This window comes from Rhinopithecus roxellana, chromosome 16, assembly GCF_007565055.1.
Source record: "Rhinopithecus roxellana isolate Shanxi Qingling chromosome 16, ASM756505v1, whole genome shotgun sequence".
NCBI lineage: Eukaryota > Metazoa > Chordata > Mammalia > Primates > Cercopithecidae > Rhinopithecus > Rhinopithecus roxellana.
The window spans coordinates 87,847,537-87,872,351 of NC_044564.1; the positions used below are offsets into that span (position 1 = coordinate 87,847,537).

The 24,815-nt window shown below is 44.3% G+C and overlaps 1 protein-coding gene across 7 annotated transcripts in view; it reads left to right on the plus strand.

Annotated features, from left to right (window-relative positions):
- The window catches only part of FGD3 (FYVE, RhoGEF and PH domain containing 3), an 88,692-nt gene that overhangs the window by 35,730 nt on the left and 28,147 nt on the right, over nucleotides 1-24,815 (plus strand). For all 7 annotated transcript variants that reach the window (XM_030920333.1, XM_030920331.1, XM_010375113.2 and 4 more), the window contains exons 4-6: nucleotides 18,331-18,420; nucleotides 19,449-19,585; nucleotides 21,167-21,323. In XM_030920333.1, coding sequence (XP_030776193.1) covers nucleotides 18,331-18,420; nucleotides 19,449-19,585; nucleotides 21,167-21,323 — 384 coding nt within the window. The remainder of the gene's footprint in view (nucleotides 1-18,330; nucleotides 18,421-19,448; nucleotides 19,586-21,166; nucleotides 21,324-24,815) is intronic.

Consider the following 24,815-nt stretch of genomic DNA (forward strand, 5'->3'; position numbering starts at 1 on the left):
TTTTTTGTGTTCATTTTGTATCCTGTAACCTTACTGAATCGGTCCATTAGTCCTACCAGTTTTTAATGGAATCTTAAGGGTTTTCTACTATAAAGTCATGTCATCTGTGAACAGAGCTAATTGTACTTCTTCCTTTGCAATTTGGACGACTTTTCTTCCTTTTCCTTTCCTAATTGCTCTGGCTAGGACTTCCCGTACTATATTGAATAGAAGTGGCGAGAGTGGGCATCCTTGTCTTATTTCTAATCTTAGAGGAAAAGCTTTTAGTCTTTCACCGTTGAATATGATGTTAGCTGTGGGCTTCTCATACATGGGCTTTATTATATTTAGGTAGTTTCGTTCTGTTCCTGGTTTGTTGAGTGTTTTATCATGAGAGCATGTTGAATCCTTTCAAATGCTTTTTCTGCATCAGTTGAGATGACCATGTGGCTTTTGTTCTTCATTCTCTTAATGTGGTGTATTACATTCATTGATTTTTGTTATGTTGAACCAGAGTTGCATTCCAGGAATAAACTTGGTCATGGTGATTAATCCTTTCAATGTACTGTTGAATTTCATTTCCTAGTATTTTGTTGAGGACTTTTGCATCAATATTCATCAGGGATATTGGCCCATAGTTTTATTTTCCTGTATTGTCTTTGTAGGGCCTTGGTATCAGGATAATGCTGGCCTTATTGAATGAGCTTGGAAGTATGCCTTCCTCTTCAATTTTTTTGGAAAAATTTCAGGAGGATTGGTTTTATTTCTTTTTGAAATGTTTATAGAATCCGTCAGTGAAGCCATCTGGTCCTGGACGTTTGTTTGTTTGGAGGTTCTTTATTAGTAATTCAATCTGCATATTCATTATTGCTCTTTCAGATTTTCTATTTCTTCATGATTCAGTCTTACTAGGTTGTGTGTTTCTAGGAATTTACCCATTACTGTTCACAGTATTCTCTTACAGTCTTTTTATTTCTGTGGCATCTCTTATAATGTCCCCTCTTTCATTTTAGTTGAGTCTTCTCTCTCTCTTTTATTTTGAGGCAGTCTATTTAAAAATCACAACATTTAGAAAAAAATCTATACATTTAGACAATAGAATAGATTTTTTTTTTTTTTTTTTTTTTTTTTTTTTTTTTTTTTTGAGATGGAGTCTCACTCACTCTGCTGCCCGGGGTAGAGTATAGTGGTGCGATCTCAGCTAACGGCAACCTCCGCCTCCTGGGTTCAAGCAATTCTCCTGCCCCAGCCTCCTGAGTAGCTGAGATTACAGGTGTGTGCCACCACACCCAGCTGATTTTTGTATTTATAGTAGAGATGAAGTTTCACCATTTCGGCCAGGGTTATCTCAAATTCCTGGCCTCAGGTGATCCACCTGCCTCAGCCTCCCAAGTGCTGGGATTACAGGTGTGAGCCACCATTCCCAGCCTCCAATTTTTCTTAGTTAACCTAGCTAAATGTTTGTCAATTTTTTTGCTCTTTTCATGTTGTTGGTTTTCCTGTTGTCTTTCTACTCTCTATTGCAGATGCCTGTATGTATATAGATCTCTCTTTATGTCTGATCTTTATTACTTCCTTCCTCCTGCTATCTTCAGTTTCAGTTTACTCTTCTTTTTTGAGTTTCTTGATGTGTAGAGTTAGGTTGTTGATTCAAGATTTTTCTTTTTTAAAAAATGTACATATTTATAGCTCTAAAATTTCCTCTTAGCACTGCTTTTACTGCATTCCATAGGTATGTTATGATTTCATGTTTTTCTTTTATCCATTGGTGGTTTACGAATGTGTTGTTTAGGCCAGGTGCGGTGGCTCACTCCTGTAATTCCAGCACTTTGGGAGGATGAGGTGGGTGGACGGCCTGAGGTCAGGAGTTTGAGACCAGCCTGGCCAACATGGTGAAACCCTGTCTCTACTAAAAATACAAAAATTAGCCAGGTGTGGTAGTGGGCACCTGTAATCTCAGTTACCCGAGAGTCGGAGGCAGGAGAATTGCTTGAACTGGGGAAGTGGAGGTTGTAGTGAGCCTAGATCCCGCCACCATACCTGGGTGCCAGAGCAAGACTCCATCTCAAAAGAAAAAAAAGAAAAAAAAAATGTGTTGTTTAATTTGCACATGTCTGTGGATTTTCATTGTGTTACTGAATTCTAGTTTCCTTCCATTGTGATTGAAAAAGATAGTTTGGGCCAGGCGCGGTGGCTCACACCTGTAATCCCAGCACTTTGGGAGGCTGAGGCGGGCAGATCACGAGGTCAGGAGATCGGGACCATCCTGGCTAACATGGTGAAACCCTGTCTCTACTAAAAATACAAAAAATTAGCCGGGCGTGGTGGCGTGCACTTGTAGTCCCAGCTACTTGGGAGGCTGAGGCAGGAGAATGGCATGAACCTGAGAGGCGGAGCTTGCAGTGAGCTGAGACTGTGCCACTGCACTCCAGCCTGGGTGACAGAGCGAAACTCCATCTCAAAAAAAAAAAAAAAAAAAAAAAAAGGGAAAGAAAGAAAAAGATAGTTTGTTTAAGTTCAGTCTTTGTGTGTTTGTTGAGACTTGTTTTATGCCTACTATGCTCTATCCTGGATAATGTTTCAGGTACACTCAAGAAGAACGTATATTGTGCTGTTTTTGGGCACTGTGTTCTGTAATTGTTTGGGTCAACTGGCTGTAGAGTTGTTCAAGTTCTCTATTTCCTTATTGATCTTCTGTCTGTTTATTCTATTGGTTTATTGAAAGTGGGGTATTAAAGTCTCCTAATATTATTTTGCTGCTATTTCTTCCTTCAATTCTACCAAAGTTTCCTTCATATATTTAGGAGCTCTGAGGTTTGGTGCATGAATATTTATAACTGTTACATCTTTTTGGTGACTTGACCTGTTTATCACTATATAATGTCCTTCTTTGCTTCTTGTAACAGTTATTTTTTTTCCACTTGACAGCAGTGATTCTTTTTTTTAAAGTGACAGATACTTGCTGTACATGTGCCTGAGTTACATAGTGATGTTTTGATACATATAATACATAGTTATTAGATCATGGCAATTAACATAGTCATCATTTCGAACATTTATCATTTCTTTGTGTTGGGAACATTCAATACCCTCCTAGCTTTTTTTTTTTTTTTTGAGACGGAGTCTCGCTTTGTCGCCCAGACTGGAGTGCAGTGGCTGGATCGCAGCTCACTGCAAGCTCCGCCTCCCGGGTTTACGCCATTCTCCTGCCTCAGCCTCCCGAGTAGCTGGGACTACAGGCGCCCGCCACCTCACCCGGCTAGTTTTTTTTTTCTGTATTTTTAGTAGAGACGGGGTTTCACCATGTTAGCCAGGATGGTCTCGATCTCCTGACCTCGTGATCCGCCCGTCTCGGCCTCCCAAAGTGCTGGGATTACAGGCTTGAGCCACCGCGCCCAGCCTCCTTCTAGCTATTGAAACTATATACTATACGATTGTTAACTATCATCCTCCTACAGTGTCATAGAACACTGGAAATTACTCCTTCTATCTATCTGCGATTTTATATCCTTTAACAAATCTCTCCCTATCCCCCTTTTTCTCCTACCCTTCCTAGTCTCTAGTATGCTCTGCTGTACTTTTTACTTCTGTGAGATCAACTTTTTTTAGCTTCCACGTATGAGTGAGAATACGTGGTGTTTAACTTTCTGTTCCTGGCTTATTTTGCTTGACTAAATGTCCTTTAATTCCATCCATGTTGCCACAAATGACAGGATTTCATATTTTTATGACTCAGTAGTATGACATTGTCTATATATACCACATTTTCCTTATCCACTCATCTGTTGTTGGACACCCAGGTTGATTCCATATGTTGACTGCTGTGAATAGTGCTGGAATAAATAAACATGGAGGTGCAGCTGTCCCTTCAATATACTGAGTTCCCTTCCTTTGGATAAATGTCCAGTAGTGCGATTGCTGGATCATATGGTAGTTCTATGGTTTTTCTTTTTAAACATTTTAGTTTTTTAATGTATTCATTCTTTTTTTTCTTTTCTTTTCTTTTCTTTTCTTTTCTTTTTTTTTTTTTTTTTTGAGACAGAGTCTTGCTCTGTCACCCAGGCTAGAGTGCAGTGGCAAGATCACTGTTCATGCAGTTAGCTCCTGTTCTGCTTGATATTCATGAACATTTCAGCTCTCCATAAGAGTCCTGAAAGTTTTTCCTCTATTCTAATATCATAATCTCCAAAGTTATCAGAAACCTGCATTTAGGAGCACCTGTTAGAGTCCTATAGCTGACTATAAAAACCACCTTTTGGCCAGGCACGGTGACTCATGCCTGTAATCCTAGCACTTTGGGAGGGTAAGGCAAATGGATCACCTGAGGTCAGGAGTTCAAGACCAGCCTGGCCGACATGGCCAAATCCTGTCTCTACTAAAAATACAAAAATTAGCCGGGCATGGTGGTACTTGCCTGTAATCCCAGCTACTTGGGAGACTGAGGCAGGAGAATGGCTTGAACCTGGGAGGCAGGTTGCAGTGAGCCAAGATCGTGCCACTGCACCCCAACCTGGGCAACAGAGTGAGACTCTGTCTAAAAAAAAAAAAAAACTCACCTTTTAAAGAGGATTAAAACAAGCCCACAATTGTGGATGACAAAAAGTCTTATGGTGCCACAGTCAAAGACACAATTGAAAAAGAAGTTTGTTATCTCTGTGGCACACTAATTTTAACATAACAATTATCATTATTAGTGATAACATACTAAATTATATCATAATTATAGAAGTTTTGCATAATTTTGGAACATGTACCAATAACACATTTATAAGGAGCAGAATAATGCTGTAATAAAACTCTGTTGTGGTTTTATTCCATTGTTCAATTTATGGAAAAACTGAATACTCCTTTAGCCAGTATGGTCACATACAGAATTTCTTTTACAAGATTAATTTTAACAAACCTTCCACAATTTGTTTTAACCTTTATCATATATAATTTAAAACCATCCTTTAACCCTCTAAACTAGGCAAAAATATCCATATTTCCATGCCTTCTTATAATCTTTTACCAAAATCACATTCTGTTTTTCCCACACACCTTACATGTGAACTGTTTTTCCAGTAGTGTCAAGTACACGTTACACTGTTAACTCTTAGCAACTTTTACTTTTGGTGAAAAACCTGGTAAGTAAGCAATTCTAATTATGCACTAGGTTTGGAGCCTAGGCCACCCAACAGAAATGCAGATAATGTTTTACTCTTTCCAGCATGGATATGGGGATAGAGTTAACTCTGTATGTCCCCAGGCCTTACCTAGCTGTAAAGCAGGCAAGTTGTACAGTTAAGAGTCATGATCACAGTTTATAAAGCATTTTACAATTTGCACTGACTATCTACGGCATGCTTGGACTTTCTGACTTGACCTAAACATACCCTCTTTTAAACAACCAGTTATTTTACTTTGGGACAAGAATTTACCATACAAAATCCTTTTCATGCAAAATCACTTTTCTTTATAAACTTCCTTGCCAACAATACCTTTACCTTCATAACCTTTGAATTAGACAAAGTAATTTTCTTCTGTTAGGAAGTTATAGTTTGTACTACATGTTGCTGTATGGGTCCTGTGAAGCAGGGAGCAGACAAAGAGGTTATCTACATACTGTAGAAGGTATCCCCCCTTGAGAGATGCCTTGGTTAGATTTTTGCTAGGGTTTGTCCAAATAAGTGTGGGCTATTTCTAAATCCCTGAGGTTGGACTGTCCAGGTTAAGGTTATTGGTTAAAGATTTAGTTAGCTTTCCCGGGAGAAATAGAGCCATTAGAGAGAAAGATGAATTCAGAGGTCAGGTAAATATTAAGCAAGCACCCATCTAAGAAAGTATATGTTTTCCCCAAAGAGGTATAGGGTATTTAGATACTAGCAGGGACTGGTGGGAAAGTGGTAATTGGTCTCCTAAATAATATAAAGGGGTGTGAATCTTTTTTTTTTTTTTTTTTGGAAGGAGGGAGTGCTATTTGCCCACACTACCTGACTGCATTTGGAGAAGAATTGCTCAGAAGAGATTAGCACAGAGTAGTGAGCTCTTGAACCCAAAAGGGAAATTTATAATTTTATTTGCCGCCTCCAGAGTCACCCTTGGCTTTGCCCTGTTAGTGCCAATGTCTGATTTGAAAGCCAGCTGGAGCAGAGAGCTCTCCAGCTCAAGGCCATTAGGGGCTGGGATTCTGTCCTGGGACCCCTTCAGCCTTCGAAGCAGTTCCATTTCCAGTGGCCAAGCTTTTGGCCGAGGGGGCAAACCATGTGAAGTTTCCTCCCGTTTGTCCCACTGGGGCAGTTTGCCTTCCAGTGGCCTGGCTTCCCACTCCAATGGCAGTTACCTGGAGGAGTGTCCTTAGGGCAACCTGGAGGAGGCTGGTGGGCTTGCAGAGCAGCCAGTAGTTAAGCCTGCCTCTGGTCCCTGCATTTCTCCTTTTCCTTAGCCCTGTCCTCCTTATTCTACTCCCAGTTATAAAAGACTGAGGAGGTGACTTTGAGGATTTCCTGCATAGGGACACTGGGTTCTGAGGCTGACTTTTGTAATTTAGTCCCAGTTAATTTTGAGGAAAAACAGTATTACCAAAAAAAACCTAGTTTTTCTATTTTTGTTTGTTTGGTTTTTGACAGAGTTTTGCTCTTATTGCCCAGGCTGGAGTGCAGTGGCACAATCTCAGCTCACTGTAATCCACCTCCCGAGTTCAAGTGATTCTCCTGCCTCAGCCTCCCAAGTATCTGGGATTACGGGTGCCTGCCACCATGCCTGGCTAATTTTTTGTATTTGGTAGAGACAGGGTTTCACCATGTTGGTCAGGCTGGTCTCAAACTCCTCACCTCAGGTGATCCACTGACCTCGGCCTCCCAAAGTGCTGGGATTACAAGCATGAGCCACGGTGCCTGGACCATTTTTCTGTTTTAAGGTTTGGGGGATCAAACTTTTCCCACTTTTTGGGAATGCATCTGAGGGGTGTGTCCTGTGGTGTGGAGATATGATTACCCATCTGTGAAGACAGAACAGAAGAGAAAAAAGGTAAAAGGTGTCCCTTCTTACTTTCCTATTATCCTGAATAGGGTATCCCCCATTCATCCTTAGGGTTCCAGAATGAACTGGTCTTACTGTGTACCCTAAACCTTGGTCCCATTTCATCACAATTACCCACTTGAGAACAGAGGAGATACCAGAGTGAACAGTGGGCCCCCTGCTCATCCTTGGGGTTCTGCAATGTCTTACCTTGTACCCCTAACCTTGCCTTCGTCTCTGTTTTAGTGATAATCTATTAGCCTTTATCTCTGTCCTATGGGTCTCTTGTGCCTGTGGCTTTCAGCTGGCCTATATCCTTATCTCCATGACCTTATAGTGACTCTTGCTCGGAGCATTCTGGCAACAAAGTGATGATCTCTTTTCTCAGGGTCCCATTTCTCATGTTCTTCAAGTAGATGAGAAGCCTGTTTTTCAGCTAACTGCCACAAGGGGGCTGACTCCCCTCCCTGCGAATATGACCTTGAAGGTCTTGATGCATGTTGAGAAGGGTATGGAAGTGATTAGAGAAATGGAAGCTACAGGAGGAAGTGGGAGGAGGTGAGAGGAATACTCATGGAAAGCCTTCATATGCTCACAAAAATAGCAGCCCTTCCATTTGAGAGGGCAATGTTTATTTTCCCTCCTGACATAAAGAAGAACCTCTGGAGGACTTGGGGCTTGGGGTAAGAACTTGCAATGGCAAAGGAAGAATGTTCCCTCCTCCCAAAAAGTGCTAACTCAAAAAAGCAAGTAGGCAGGGTCCTTAAAGGGCCACAGAGTGAGGCCCTGTGCCCGCAGACAAACTGCTTCAAAAGCCACTGGAAAACTTGGCCCTGGGGCATAACAGGAATGAAAAGCATATGGTAAGTCATAAGGAGCTGGCAGAGCCAGGGTTCCAATTAGTGTCTGTCCCAACCATGTGCCAGTAGTCAGGGGAAGGGTTAGAGGTCGTCCGAGCTGGTAGGGTAAAACCAAGTATAAATCTCAGGGCGTATCCCCAAGGGAGCCTGTGTCTTTGCTGCCACACAAATGCAGCAAGAGCCACGGGTGCATGAATAACAGGGAGTGTGTGTTTAAGAAGTCAAGTGACATACAAAGTAAAAACAAAGAGGCAGACTTGCCCCCAAGGCAGATAGTCCAGTGAGTGCACAAGCCATTTCAGAATACACACAGAGAAAACAGGAGAATAGGCAGTATGGGTTTTTGGAAAAGAACCAATTTTAGTTGAAAAAGCAGAGGAGGCCAGGTGCAGTGACTCATGCCTGTAATCCCAGCACTTTGGGAGGCCAGGGCGGGTGGATCATGAGGTCAGGAGATCGAGACCATCCTGGCTAACACAGTAAAACCCCGTCTCTACTAAAAATACAAAAAATTAGCCAAGCATGGTGATGGGTGCCTGTAATCCCAGCTACTCGGGAGGCTGAGGCAGAAGAATGGTGTGAACCCAGGAGGCTGAGCTTGCAGTGAGCTGAGATTGCGCCACTGTACTCCAGCCTGGACGACAGAGGGAGACTCTGTCTCAAAAAAAAGAAAGAAAGAAAGAAAAAAAAGAAAAAGCAGAGGAAACAACAGACATTGCATGGTGTTAGGCTTTAGCCCTGCCACTCTCGTGAGCCTCCTGTCTAGGAGGGCCATGGGTGCCTCAGTTCTACTCAGTGCAGACTCCAAGGTCCCTTCTGTCTGACTTGAGAGATTCAAGTGCTCCATTTAACCTTTGACTTAGGGTGATTCTGCACTGGCATGCTTCCAGGGGGTTACATCCCTTCTCCCCTGATTCTTTTGTGTGGTGGGCTGTCTGCATGCCCAGTGGCCCGCCAGCACTTTGGAGGGGCCGTATGCATAGTGTGTTTACTGGAGTTGTGAGCATGCTCACTTGAGGCGTTCTTCCTGTACCAGTCAAGTGTTCCTAGAAGGTCATATACCAATTACACTCCACCATTTCGCCCCTTAGTGCGCATGCATGAGCCCATTTATCCAACTCCTGAGATCTTATCAGGAAGCTGAGTACCTGTTTCAGGTTTTTCTATCTATCTGGAGACTGCCTTTCCCTGGTGCTGGCTGCTACCAATTATTATTTTAGAGAGGCTGCTCAGCAACCACCTGACCAATGCAGGATTTTTTGCTCCTTAGTTCAGCTAAAATCCGGATTCTTATCTCATTACCAGGAAAACTTAGGCACGAGGACACACTGAAGGGTGAGCAGGGCGGATTTATTAGGGAAAAAGAAAGCTCTCAGCAAAGAAAGAGGGGGTCCTGCCAACAGGCTACCACCTCACAGACTGAATACCAGGCCACCACACACTAGTTGAAGAGGCCAGGCTCCTCCCCTGCATGAGGCATGAATTCCTGGTAGCTCCACCCCACTTCCCCAGTGCCTGTGGGCCTCCAGTCCATTGCGGGCATGCCCAGGCAAGACCCTGCACAGATTCCCTTACCTACACAAAATCATCTGGCATAGGCCAGGCACGGTGGCTCACACCTGTAATCCCAGCACTTTGGGAGGCTGAGGCGGGTGGATCACAAGGTCAGGAGATGGAGACCATCCTGGCTAATATGGTGAAACTCCATCTCCAATAAAAACACAAAAAATTTAGCCAGGCGTGGTGGTGGGCACCTGTAGCCCCAGCTACTCGGGAGGCTGAGGCAGGAGAATGGCATGAACCCAGGAAGTGGAGCTTGCAGTGAGCCGAGATCACACCACTGTAGTCCAGCCTGGGCAAGAGAGCAAGATTCCGCCTCAAAGAAAAAAACAGTCTGGCATAAACGCTTGTGGGACAGGTTGGAGATTCTCCAGGGACCCTTTCTTATCTGCCTCCTGCATCTATCAAGACCATCACTGATGATGGTCACCCGATATTCCTAGTGTGGCAGGGAGCCTGCTGCCCTGCTCATGTCTGCCTGGCTACCTACCTTATGCTAATCTGCCATGTTGACTTCTGATTAATCATAGTTCCAGGAATGCCTCTAAGATTTCTATCTTATTACTGTTCCTTGTATAAGAGCAAGTATTTATTGTAAATCTTACCCTTAGGTCATGACAACTTTGATGTTACCATAAACACATATTTACCATAAATCCTGCCGTTAGGCTGTGATAAATACAACATTCTTGACTTTCCCTGAGGGGTTGATTTCAGTGTCCTGCACATTCCTTCTGAAGCACTGTATACCCTTTCCCTATGGCATATAAGTCCTGGGTTTGGGGGTTGATAGTGTGAGGATCTACCTGTTTTGTGGCCACTCAAGACATATCTCCTGTCTGTCACTTCCCCAATAAATCACCCTCTGCTGAGAAACTACGTTAGTCTGCCTTGTTCTTTGGTTCCTCAACTCCTTCAGCATTTGGGGGTCTCTGCATGCACAGCCCTTTCATGAAACATTATCTGCTTCAATTTCTTTCATTAGTGTTTTTTTTGTTTTGTTTTGTTTTGTTTGTTTTGTTTTGTTTTGAGATGGAGTCTTGCTCTGTCGCCCAGGCTGGAGTGCAATGGCTCAGTCTAGGCTCACTGCAACCTCTGCCTCCCAGGTTCAAGCAATTCTCCTGCCTCAGCCTCCCGAGTAGCTGGGACTACAAGTGCATGCCACCATACCCAGATAATTTTTGTATTTTTAGTAGAGACAGGGTTTCACCATGTTGGCCAGGCTGGTCTCAAACCCCTGACCTCTTTTTTTTTTTTTTTTTTTTCTTTTTGAGACTGAGTCTCTCTCTGTCACCCAGGCTGGAGTGCAGTGGTGCGATCTCAGCTCACTGCAAGCTCTGCCTCCTGGGTTCACGTCATTCTCCTGCCTCAGCCTCCCAAGTAGCTGGGACTACAGGTGCCCACCACCACGCCCAGCTAATTTTTTTGTATTTTTATAGTACAAATGGGGTTTCACCATGTTAGCCAGGATGGTCTCGATCTCCTGACCTCATGATCTGTCCGCCTCGGCCTCCCAAAGTGCTGGGATTAAAGGTGTGAGCCACTGTACCCAGCCAACCCCTGATCTCTTGATCCGCCCACCTTGGCCTCCCAAAGTGCTGAAATTACAGGCGTGAGCCACCGCACCCGGCCTTATCAGTGTTTTTTTAGTTTTCTTTTGTAAACCAAAAAGTATCTGAGACTGGTCTCAATCAATTTAGAAGTTTATTTTGCCAAGGTTGAGGTTATGCTTGGAAGAAATAAACATGGAATCATAGAAAAACAGTCTGTGGCCTTTGCCTTTCTCCAAAGAGGACTTGGAAGGCTTCAGTATTTAAAGGGGAAAAGTGGGCTGGAGGGGAGAAAGGGAGGGTATGTTAATCCACGTGTTGCAAGAGAAAAGAAGCTGGTAGGGGAATAGTCAATTATGTATTCATCTGGTGTTCAGTAAATCGGCACTTTACATAAGATGGGGTAAACATAGGGCAGCCACCTGTGGAGATATTTAACCTTTCATCTATAGCTGTCTGCTTAGGAACAAAAGGAAAGGCAGTTTCTTGCATGACTCAGCTTTCAGCTTAATATTTTTCTTTTGGCATCATGAATTGGGGTCCTGAGTTTTTGTTTTCCTTTTGCACCTTATAGAATTTTTTTTTTTTTATCTCCTTCGTTAAATTTACTCCTAGGTATTTATTTTTCAGTTATTGTATGTGAGATTGCCCTCTTGATTTCTTTTTCAGCTAGTTTGTTGTTTGTGTGTAGAAACACTACTGTTGTTCATATATTGATTTTGTGCCCTGCAACTTTATGAAATTTATCAGTTCTAAGAATTTTGTGATAGAGTATAGGTTTTCCTATATATATAAGATCACATCAGCTAGGTGTAGTGGCTCACACCTGTAATCCCAGAACTTTGGGAGGCTGAGATGGGAGGATTGCTTGAGCCAAGGAATTCAAGACCAGCTTGAGCAACATAGTGAGACCTTGTCTATACAAAAAAATTAAAAAGTTAGCTAGGCATGGTGGTGCAGGCAACAAAGTGAGGTCCTGTATCAAAAAAACAAAAAAGATTATATCATCTGCAAACAGGAACAATTTGATTTCCTCTATTCTCATTTGGATGCCTTTTACTTCTTTCTCTTGCCTAACTGTTCTGGCTAAAACTTCCAGTACTATGTTGAATAATAGTGGGGAAAGTGGGCATCTTTGTCTTTTTCCAATTCTTCGAGGAGAAGCTTTCAGCTTTTCTCATTCAGTAAGATGTTAGCTGTGGGTTTCTCACATATGGGCTCTATTATTTTGAGGTATATTTCTTCTATACCTAGTTTGTTGAGGGCTTTTATGATAAAGGGATGCTGAATTTTATCAAATGCTGTCTCAGCATATATGAAAATGATCATATGGTTTTTGTTCTTAGTTCTGTGAATGTGATGCATCACATTTATTGATTTGTGCATATTGAACCATCCTTGCATCCTGGGGTAAATCCCACTTGATTCTAGTTTATCTTTTTCATGTGCTGTTGGATTTGGTTTGCAGGTATTTTGAGGACTTTTTCATCTATTTTCATCAGGGATATTGGCCTGTAGTTTTCTTCTTAGTTGTGTCTTTTCCTGGTTTTCGTATCAAGGTTTTGATGACCTTATAAAATGAGTTAGGAAGAATTTCCTCTGCTTCAATTTTTTGGAATAGTTTGATAATTGGTATCAATTGTTCTTTATAGGTTCAGTAGAATTCAATGGTGAACCCATTGGGTCCTGGAATTTTTTTATTTGGAGATTTGTTTGTTTTTGAGACAGAGTCTCACCCTGTCACCCAGGCTGGAGTGCAGTGGCACAATCTTGGCTCACCACAACCTCTGCCTCCCTAGCTCAAACTATTCTCCTGCCTCAGCCTCCCGAGGAGCTGGGACTACAGTCACCCACCACCACACCCAGCTAATTTTTATATTTTTTGTAGAGATGGAGTTTCACCATGTTGCCCAGGCTGGTCTCAAACTCCTAGGCTCAAGCAGTATGCCAGCCTTGGCCTCCCACAGTGCTGAGATTACAGGTGTGAGCCATTGTAAGGGCTGCCTGGCCCTTAAATTTCATTCTGAATTTCTTCCTTCATCCATTGGTCATTCAGGAGCATGTTATTTAATTTCCGTATATTGATATAGCTTTGAATGTTTCTCTTGTTATTGATGTCTGGTTTTATTCCACTGTGGTAAGATAAGATACCTAATATAATTTTGATTTTTAAAACATTTGAGGCTTGTTTTGTGTCCTAATATATTGTCGGTCCTGGAGAATGTTCCATGTGTTCATGAGAAAAATGTGTATTCTGCAGTTGTTGGGTGAAATGTTCTGTAAGTGTCTGTTAGGTCCATTTGTTCTATGGTGTAGTTTAAATCTGATGTGTCTTTGATTCGCTGTCTAGATGATCTATCTAATACTGCGAATGGGATGTTGAAGTCTCCAACCATTATTGTGTTGGAGATCTGTCTTTCCCTTTATATCTAATATTTGCTTTCTATGTCTAGGTGCTCTAGTATTTGGTGCATATATATTTACAATTATATTCTCCTCCTGAATTAATCCCTTTATTATGTAATGTCTTTGTTTATTTTTATAGTTTTTGACTTGAAGTCTTCTTCATCTGATATAAGTATAGCTACTCCTGCTTGTTTTGGGTTTCTGTTTACATGGACTATGTCTTTTCACCCTTGACTTTCAGTTTATGTGTGTCTTTACAGGTAAGGGGAGTTTCTTGTAGACAGCATATAGTTGGGTCTTGGTTTTTTAATCCATTCAGCTAGTTTATCTTTTAAATGGAGGAATTTAATCTATTTACATTCAAGATTATTATTGATTGGTGAGAACTTAACTCCTGTCATTTTATTGATTGCATTCTGGTTGTTTTGTATATCTTTTGTTACTTACCTCCTCTCATTATTTATTTTTGTAGTCGGGTGGTTTTCTGCAGTGATGAGGTTTGATTCATTTCTTTCCTCCTTTGTGTATCAGCTTTATCAGTGAGTTTTATAGTTTCACATGTTCTCACAATGGTGTTTATTGTTTTTTCACTTCCAGATATAAGACCGTCTTGAGCATTTCTTATAAGACTGGTCTAGTGGTGATGAATTCCCTTAGTTTTTGCTTGTCGGTTAAAGATTTTATTCCTCCTTCCTTTCTGAAGAATAGCTGGGAGGATTGCTTGAGCTCCTCCTAGGTTGGAATGGCAGACTGTTCTTTTAGCTGAAAGTGTGGCAGTGAGGGTTGGTTTCCCTGCTGTGCGGGAACAGAGTCACAGCTGATCCTGGGCCCAAGCTCTATGCAGCTGGGGCTGTGGCATTCAACCACTCATGTGGTCTTTGTGGAATGGAGATGGAGCCCCACTGCTGGAGAGGTACAGTAGCTACTGCCTGGAGCACTCCAGAGGTGGCTCTGGTCTCAGGATGGTGCCATGCCACAGCAGCCTGGTTCACAGTGGGTGCTTGGGGAGGGGGGTGGTGTGTGTACACTTTGTGATCCTAATCTGGGCGATGTAGCTGTGCGAATTCTCACAGCTCTCCAAACTGGGCTTGGGGCTTGCAAGGAATGTGGGATTCTCTCGTGTTGTACTTTTTCCCTGCAAAGGAATGTCCCTTCTGACTCTGGATAGATGCTATCTGGTTGGAGGGAGATGGGACCACTAGAGGCTGGGTGCCTCCAGACTGCTCTCCCAGTCATCACAGGTGCATCTGTACTCCACCACTCACTCCAGTGCCAGCCAAATCTTAGTTTTTTGTGCCTTAGTCTTTTCCCGGGATGAGGGGAATGCGAGGTGTTTCTACTCAGCCATCTTACTGCTGTCACTCTCCTTCTTTTTTTTGGTACAAGGTCTCACTATGTTGCCCAGGATAGCCTCGAACTCCTGGGCTTAAGTGACCCACCTCAACCTCCTGAGTAGGTGGGACTATAGGTGTACACCATTGCATCCAGCCTTGTAACAGTTTTTGCTGTAAAGTCTATTTTATCTAAGTATGGCCACTCCTGCTCTCTTTTGGTTACCATTTGCACGAAATATCTTTTTCCATCCTGTCACTTTAAGCCTATGTGTGTCCTTATATCTAAAGAGAGTCTCTTGTCAACAGCATATAGTTGGAGGCTGTTATTTTTAATCCATTCAGCCACTATGTCTTTTTTTTTTTTTTTTTTTTTGAGATGGAGTCTCACTCTGTTGCCCAGGCTGGAGTGCAGTGGCACAATCTCAGCTCACTGTAACCTCCGCCTCCTGGATTCCAGTGATTCTCCTGCCTCAGCCCCCTGGTAGCTGGGATTACAGGTGCGTGCCACCATGCCCGGCTAATTTTTGTATTTTTAGTAGAGATGGGGTTTTACCATGTTGGTCAGGCTGTTCTCAAACTCCTGACCTCATGATCCCCCCACCTTGGCCTCCCAAAGTGCTGGGTTTACAGGTGTGAACCACCATGCCCAGCCGCCAATATGACTTTTGATTGGGAAGTTTAATCCGTTTACATTTAAAGTAGTTACTGATAGGAAAGGACCTACTACTGCCATTTGGTTGTTTTCTGTATGTCTTATAGGTTTTTTGTGTCCCTCCTTTACTCTCTTACTGCCTTTCTTTGTGTTTCATTAATTTTTTTTGTAGTGATATGGTTTTATTTCCTTCTCATTTCCTTTTTTATCTATAGATATTTTATTTGTGGTTACCATTGCAATTATGTTAAACATTTTAAAGTCATAGCATTCTATTTTAAACTAATAACTTCAATCACATGCAAAAACTCTACTTTTACAATTTCACCTCCCTCTCCCTGCTGTTATTGATGTCATGAGTTCATCTTTATTTATTCATATAGATTTAAATGTTTAAATGTTTTTGTAATTTAAAGACCCCTTAATCTTTTTTATTTTAGAGCAGATTTAATGGTAAAGAACTCCCTCAGCTTTTGTTTAACTGGAAAAGTGTTGACTTCTCCATTTTTGAAGGACAGTTTTGTCAAATACAATATTCTTCGTTGACAGTTGTTTTTTTTCCTTTGAGCACTTTGAATGTATCCTCCCTCTACCTTCTGGTTTGCAAAGTTACCACTGACAAATCCTCTGATAATCTTATGGAAGACCCCTTACGTGAGACAAATTACTTTTCTCTCACTGCTTTCAAGATTTTCTTTGTATTTGACTTGAGACAGTTATATAGTGTCTTGATATGGTTCTCTGTTGATTTACTCTAGTTGGAGGTCTTTGAGATTCTTGAATTTTTAAGTCCATTGCTTTCCTCAAATTGGGGAAATTTTCAGCCATTATTTCTGTAAATAAACTCTTTGCCCCTTTCTCTTCTCCTTTGGAACTTACATGTGCATATATTGATCTACTTGATAGTGGCCCATACATCCCTTAGGCTCTCCTTGCTCTTCTTCTTTTTTTTTTTTTTTTTCTTATCTGACTCTATGATTTCAAATGACCTCTTTTCAAGTTTGCTGACTTTTTCTTCTGCCTGATCAAGTCTGCTATCAAACCCCTCTTAAAAATTTATCGGTTCAATTAAAGTGTATTTCAGCTCCAGAATGTCTGGTTTGTCGTTTTTAATAGTTTCTATTCTATCTCTGTTGATATTCTCACTTTGTTCATGCATCATTTCCTGATTTTGTTTTTTAGTCATCTATCTGTTCTCTTTTATCTCATTGAACATCTTTAGGACAACTATTTAGATGTTTTTTTCTCAAGCAGCTCATAGATCTGTGTTTCCTTAGGATCAGTTTTGGAGTTTTTTATTTTGTTCCTTTGATTGGGCTACATTTTTCTGTTTCTTTGTAGGTAATTTTGTTTCAACTAGAAGGTCAGAGGCAAAAAATGCTTGCTAAATCTGATTAAAAGAGCCCCAGTACCTTCAAGGCCTGTCTACTGTGGTACTAGAGTGATGATTTCTATCTTGTCTCCTTTACAGCTTGGTCTGGAGAGCTGCCTTAGACTCTCCAATGAATCTATTCAAACAGCTGCCTCTGTTACCTTGACTTGTCTCAGATTCCACTGACCTACGACAGGTCCTGGCAGTAGGAATGTAAGACTGCCTCTGTTATTTTGACTTGCTCCAGGTTAGGGAGAAGCTTATGCAAGGCTCCTACTGACCGTATGTTTCATTTCTAGCTTTGATGTCTGGGCACCGATTTCCCTAGGTTTAACTACTTGCTCCATGGTAAGGCCGTGCTGTGGAAATCTGTTTGTGTGACTGTCATGCAGGCCTGTCTGTGTGATTGTCAGAAAGGATTGGCTTGCCACAATAGGGCCTTCAGGAGGTGATTAAGTCGTGAGGTCAAAGCCATCATGAATAGCATTAGGGCCCTTATGAAAGAGAAACTTCATGGGTTTGCTGTCCTCTGCTCTTCCACCATGTGAGGACACAGCCTTCATCTCCCTTTTTCTCTTCTACCACTTCCACGGTGTGAGGGGAGAGTGTTCAGGCCACCATCTTGGAAGCAGAGATCAGCCCTCAGAAGTGTGAGAAATAAACTTCTCTTGTTTAGAAATTACCCTGTCTCGGGCATTTTCACAAAAACTTCCATAGTGATGATTTCGAGCTTTGATTAGCTCGTACCCTGTGCCCTGTCTTGCACGAAGTGTTTCATATGTGTTGTTCCACTCCATCCTCATAACATCCCTGTGATGTAGGTACTAGGTGGTGACGCTGTTGTTTTGCATTTGGGGTCACTGAAACTTACAGAGGTTTGTTAGCCTGCCCAATGTCAAAAAACAGGAGGAGGCCAGGCATGGTGGCTCATGCCTGTAATCCCAGCATTTTGGGAGGCTGAGGCAGCCAGATAGGTTGAGTCCAGGAGTTCAAGACCAGCCTAGGCAACATGGCAAAACCTCATCTCTACCAAAAGAAAATAGAAAAAAACTAGTTGGACATGGTGGTACACATAGAGAGCGGCCCAAATGGACTAAGACAAACCTGTCAAATATCACCAATTTCCCTACACTTTTTGCCAAAATCTTTTCTTGGCTTTATAATGGCTTGGGTGCTGTAGCTTCTCAGCTGGTCTCTGGAATTCTCACACAGGTGTTCTGGCCCATATATTGTTGTTAACCTTATGTCTCTGAGCAGAAGGAGGGCCGAGAGCTGTTTAGTCCACCATCTTGCTGACATCGCTGTCCAATATATTTTGAGGTGGTTGCTGCAACTGCTCAAAGGCCCAGGAGAGTGGAGTTATCTTTGGGCTAGAGAGGCTTTTGGGGGACTGCCAGAAACTACTGTGCTTTTCCCAAAATCCTCCATGCAAATATCATCTATGAGAACTGAGCACCACATCGCCATCCCAGTGGCCCCTTCCTGCCCCTGCTCCTGCCCCTGTGGCGTCCTGCCGCCCCCATGGCCCCTGGTTCTCCTGCACACAGTGGCAGCCTGTTAGGTGCCAATTCCCCAAGGCTCATCTTCCCCAGGTGAGCTGCATCTCTTCTCTCCACAGCACTCTGGCCCCCAGAAGCTTCTCCACATTGCCCAGGAGCTCCTGCACACCGAGGAGACCTATGTGAGGCGGCTGCACCTGCTGGACCAGGTAGCCCACATGGCTTGGGGGCCCACCTTAGTCCACTCCCAGAGTTTCAGTGGGCAGTTTCAGTATCTTAGCATTGACTGGGCTTTACAGGTGCAGTATGAATGACTTAACTACTAAAACTCAGACAAATTTAAGTCCGGTTTACAAACTTTTTTTGTTTTGTTTTGTTTTTCTTTTGAGACAGAGTCTCATTCTGTCTCCCAGGCTGGAGTGCAGTGGTGAGATCTTGGCTCACTGCAACCTCCGCCTCTCAGGTTCAAGCGATTCTCCTGTCTCAGCCTCCCGAGTAGCTGGGACTACAGGCACACACCACCATGCCTGGCTAATTTTTGTATTTATAGTAGAGATGGGGTTTCACCACATTGGTCAGGCTGGTCTTGAACTCCTGACCTCAGGTGATCCACCAGCCTCGGCCTCCCAAAGTGCTGGGATTACAGGTGTGAGCCACCATGCCCATCCTAGAAACTTATTTTTTGTTTTCAGTGCTTGTGGCTCTGAGGAAAAGGCTTTGCCAAGTCACCTGTGGGACATTTCTTCCTGGCAGCTGCATGATCTGAGCATGTAAATGCCTTCTGGATGTTTTTCTGCATAAATAGTTGGGACAGGGGTTGCCACTCATCCCTATCCATATGACAACGTGGGGTTTATGAGCACAGGAAATAAAGCACCCATGGAAGCCGGGGTTTTGACAGACGGTGCTGCTGCTGTTTTTATCTCATGAGATAGAGAAGGAAGTCTGAACCTTCCATTTCGCATGAGAGGTTGCTGAGGAAAGATGTCTTTCCCTGTCCTCAGGGGACTGTCCCTGCCGCACCCACATTCCTAAGTCATAAGTGAGCTTGCATTAAGACCATGAGGTTGTCTGAACCAGTTCTACGAAAAGGGAGGACAATAATGCTGAAGTTCATTAAGAAAACACAAGGTGGCAGCAGCGGCCCCTCCCAAGCGCCCTCACCTGTGGCCGAAGCGGGGCAGCTGTACTCAGTGGAAGAGGCTCAGTGGCCACACGTGGGCTTCTCTACGCTCAGGTTTTCTGCACCAGGCTGACGGATGCGGGGATCCCGCCAGAAGTCATCACGGGCATATTCTCTAACATCTCTTCCATCCACCGCTTCCACGGGCAGTTCCTGCTGCCGGAGCTGAAGACGCGGATCACGGAGGAGTGGTGAGTACCGTCTGCGGATGCCCGTGGGGCCCCTCAAGTGGTCTCTAGACCTGGGTTCATGTGCCTGTGAGCCAGGCAAGTGCTGGGGGACTGTCCCATGGTGACTGGGCGCCTCCCTTCTCTGCACGGTCTGGGTCCGGTCCAGACTCCACCCCTTCCTTGTTGGTGATCTTGACCGGCCACTTACGGTCTCCAAGGCTTAGTTCCTGAGAAAGCAGATGATGCGGAATGAAGGGCTTTTAATGCCCCACTCGGGGCTCTGAAACTAAAATGAGGTTTGACATCTGGAAACACCACACAGTGGATAGTGCTGGTTGGTTTTCTTTTCCCTCCTAGCTTATACTCCACCTTTGTTTAAAAAATGCTATTTTTCCCCCTCAACAGTGGACATCAGATCCTCCTCCTGCTGTCCCTGGGGCCTGTCCCTCTGTCCCACTCATGCTTCTGTTCATTAGCAGAGGGACAGCTCAGTGCAAGTCACACATGAAACATCCCAGGCGTGGCCCCCAGACTCATCAATTTGCCACACTGCATGTTGCCTTTCCCCTCATTCTGGGTGCCACTGCTGTTTGACTTAGGGTCTCTGCTGCCTGCCCCCTTCACAGGCCCGGCTTCCCTCTGCATCAGGAGCCTGGCCCTTCTGCGTCCCACAAGCCTGTTCTCCAAGCTGCAGCCCAGGAGACCACAGAGGCTTGGCTGGAATGGAAAGCCAGGGGGAGTCTTTTCACCTGTTGCTCAGGGAGGGACTGTGTCAATTAGTAAATCTGTACAAGGACATGGTCCAGCTGCCAAGCAAGTTACATTGTGTCCCCAAGGCAGGCAGGACTGGATGCGGCCTTCTGGCTGACAAAATCCATGCTTAGTAGAGACAGGTTTTATCCTGCAAAGCCCTGAAGACTGCTAACTCATGAGCACACGTGTGACCTCCTCTGCTCCTTTTATAACAGCACAGGGGTCCGATGACTTAGCCACCCTGCCCTTTGGATCTTTAAATTAAATGTATGAGTGCAGTTCACAGTCACGCCTCAGTGATGGCTTTGTGCCGGTGGCTTTTTTCTTTCTTTTTGAAACAGTCCTAAGGACATAGATGATTAGTATATGTTTCTATTTCTTGAAAATTATTTGCAAATCCCTGTCCAAAGCAGCTTTTTTCATTATCAGTACTACAAAGAGTTCCTTTCCCCGGGACTTCACCAGCACTGAATAGAACCATTGTTTCTAATCTTTGCCCATTTAAAAGGAGCATGATGGTGTTTTGTTGGTTCTCTTTGATAGCTGTGGCTCATCATTCAGGTGATTCTGCTACTGCTGCTATCTCCTGTGTCTGGGGCACTGGCTCTAAGCTTGCAGCTTGCACTTTCAACTGTTTTACAGGCACCTTTCATTTAATTGCCCTGTTAACTATTTTCTACTCTACATGACATAGGGGAGGAAGCTAAAGCTCAGAGATGGTGACCAATTTGCTCACCATCACACAGAGCTGGCTGCCACCCCACACTCCCCTGGTGGAGGTCATGTCCATTAACCTCGGAGCCCCCATTGCACCCAGCTATCTCTCTGATGATTCACTTCTCCGCAAAGGGACACAAACCCGCGGCTCGGGGACATCCTGCAGAAGCTGGCCCCATTCCTAAAGATGTACGGCGAGTACGTTAAGAACTTTGACCGAGCCGTGGGGCTGGTGAGCACATGGACCCAGCGCTCCCCACTGTTTAAAGACATCATCCACAGCATCCAGGTAAGGCGGGCAGTGGGAGTGTGGACACGGATGTTCTCAAGATGCACAGAGCCCGGTGTTTTATTTAAAAAAAAAAAAAAAAAGCCGGGCGCGGTGGCTCAAGCCTGTAATCCCAGCACTTTGGGAGGCCGAGACGGGCGGATCATAAGGTCAGGAGATCGAGACCATCCTGGCTAACACGGTGAAATCCCGTCTCTACTAAAAATACAAAAAACTAGCCGGGCGAGGTGGCAGGCGCCTGTAGTCCCAGCTACTCGGGAGGCTGAGGCAGGAGAATGGCGTAAACCCGGGAGGCGGAGCTTGCAGTGAGCTGAGATCTGGCCACTGCACTCTAGCCCGGGCGACAGAGCAAGACTCCGTCTCAAAAAAAAAAAAAAAAAAAAAAAAAAAAAAAATATATATATATATATATACTCCAAAAACTAATATATGTCATTACTGAAATTTTGGAACACAGAGAAAATTAGGAAAATTATGAGATGTGTCCAGATGCTCTGTTGATGCTTTGAGCGTTACCGTAACTCCCAGAAGGAATCAGCATTCCCATTGGAAAACTGTGGCTCAAGAGGCTGTGCAAGCTACAGCATCACAAGCTATTATCTGATAGAACCTGAATTCAAAGGACAGTTTCTGATTCCACAGTGTCCCTCGATATCTAGTGCAGGCATTTTTGTTTAAATGTTACATTGCTTTTTTCTTTTTCGCTTTCTGCTAACAGCCTCCTCACAACCCCGGCTGCTCTTATCTCCTGTAGGGTTGGTCTCTTCCTTCTTGATTCACAAGGCTTTTGTATGCTAAGAACATCAACTGCTTTCTCTCATGCATGTCACAGATTATTTTCCCCCATCTTTTATTTTTTATTTTATTCTTTTATTGAGACGACGTCTCACTCTGTCGCCCAGGCTGGAGCGCAGTGGCACGATCTCAGCTCACTGCAAGCTCGTGCCTCCCGAGTTCACGCCATTCTCCTGCCTCAGCCTCCGGAGTAGCTGGGACTACAGGCGCCCGCCACCATGCCCGGCTAATTTTTTTGTATTTTTAGTAGAGATGGGGTTTCACTATGTTAGCCAGGATGTCTTGATCTCCTGACCTCGTGATCCACCCGCCTCGGCCTCCCAAAGTGCTGGGATTACAGGTGTGAGCCACCACGCCCGACCCAGAATTTTTTATTTTTAAGTACTTCCTCTCACCCACTTCTTAAAATGTAAAGCTTATTTTTAAATGCATTTCCCACTACCCAAGACTATATAATCCCATCTCTACTAAAAATACAAAAATTAGCTGGTCGTGGCAAGCCTATAGTCCCAGCTACTCTGAAGGCTGATTCAGGAGAACCGGTTGAACCAAGAGGCAGAGGTTGCAGTGAGCTGAGATCGTGCCACTGCAATCCAGCCTGGGCGACAGAGAGAGACTCTGTCCCCCCAGACCCCCCACCTGTTTAAAAAAAGAAGAAAAAAAAAAAAAAACACAAAATCCGGATTAATTTGGTTTTCTTCCCAGGTTGCCAATCAAGCTGGCAACTCCCATCTAGGCCTCAGAATGAAGTAAGGGAAGGGCATACTCTGTGTAGACGCTGAGACAGTGAAATTAGTCACATGGCCATGTGGCGTAATGATACGTGTGTGCTGTCAAGCTTGAATGAGCCCTTCCAGGGTGCAGTGAACAGTCACTCTCCTGGCACAGGCTGTGGTCCTCTGTCCAACCCTGGCAGACCCCGTTCTTGGGTCCAGCAAACCCGTAGGAGGCTAGATACTTTCTGGATTGGGATGCAGACACGTCTGCAGCAGCTACCGCAGCACTGCCATGTCCTGGATGACGTCTGCCTGGGGACACTCGAGGCAGACATGGCCCCGGTTGCAGGCCAGCCACTGGTCTGCACATCCCCTCACCGTAGGCAGATTGGGCACAGGGCCAGGCAGGCTGTGGAGAGGGCTCTCCGCCTGGACTCAGTACCGTCCAGCCATTCCCTCAAGGTGACTTTGCCCCCCTGGGGATCCCAGGCCATCTCTGCAGACATTGGTGGTGCACCCAGCATCTGGTGGGTCCAGGGATGCTGCAAAACACGTTGCAGTGGACAGGATGGCCCACCGCAGAGAATTCTCTGACCCGAGTGTCCATAGTGCCCAGGGTGAGAAGCCCTGGCGTGGACAAAACAGGATCATGTGACAGTCAAGTTTCCCGTGGACTTTTGCAGGTTTCCTTCCTTTAATCCAAAGCATATTTTAAACTTTAAACTTTTATTTTGAAATAACTTTAAACCTTTACAGGAAAGTAGCAAAAATGCCAAATTGTTTAGGCACTGTTAACATTTTGTTAATAGTCTTACTTTATTATTCTCTCTAAACTCCTACAGATGATGATGACTTTTGAGCATTTCAAGACTAAGTTGCAGACACCATAACCCTTTATCACTAAATGTGAACAAGGATATTCTCTTGCGTACTCTCAGCTCAGTGATCAAAATCAGGGATTTTACATGGACGTCCTGGTGCTGTCTACTCCGCAGCCCACACTCAGATGTCACCGATTGTCCCAATAACGTTCTTGTTTTCTGGTCCATAACCCAGCCCAGGGCCGCACATTGCTCTGATGATTGTGTTTGGCTTCCTGGGTCTGGAGCAGGCCTGGGTCCTTGTCTTTTTGAGGGGTGCAGGCTAGTTACTTGTAGACTGCCTGCTTGGGCTTTTCTGCTGTTTGTCCAGTTTGATTGAGGCTGTGTTCTTCCCCCTGCGTTCTGCCCGGTGGCTCAGTCTCTGCGTCCTGGGGATATTGACTTGATTAAGGGCGTGTCTGCCAGGACTCCTCAGGTGAAGCTGGGTTTTTTCCCCAATTAATGCGTTTCTTGGCCGGGCGCAGAAGCTCACGCCTGTAATCCAGCACTTTAGGGAGGCTGAGGTGGGTGGATCACCTGAGGTCAGAAGTTCGAGATCAGCCTGGGCAACATAGTGAGACCCCCCCCCCCTCGCCCCCCGCCATCTCTACTAAACATACAAAAATTAGCTGGGTGTGGTGGCACACACACGCCTGTAATCCCAGCTACTTGGGAGGCTGAGACAGGATAATTGCTTGAGCCAGGGAGGCAGAGGCTGTAGTGAGCCAAGATCACTCCACTCTACTCCAGCCTGGACGATAGAGCAAGACTCCATTTCAAAAAAAGAAAAGAAAAGAAAAAAAAAGGTTTCAGCCAGGTGCGATGGCTCACGCCTGTAACCCCAACACTTTGGGAGGCCAAGATAGGCCGATCATGAGGTCAGGAGTTCGAGACCAGCCTGACCGACATGGTGAAACCCTGTCTCTACTAAAAATACAAAAATTAGCCAGGTGTGATAGCAGGTGCCTGTAATCCCAGTTACTCAGGAGGCTGAGGCAAGAGAATCGCTTGAACCTGGGAGACGGAGGTTGCAGTGAGCCGAGATGGCGCCATTGGACTCCAGCCCGGGAAACAGCAAGAGTCTGTCTCAAAAAAAAAAAAAAAGAGAAAGAAAGAAAGAA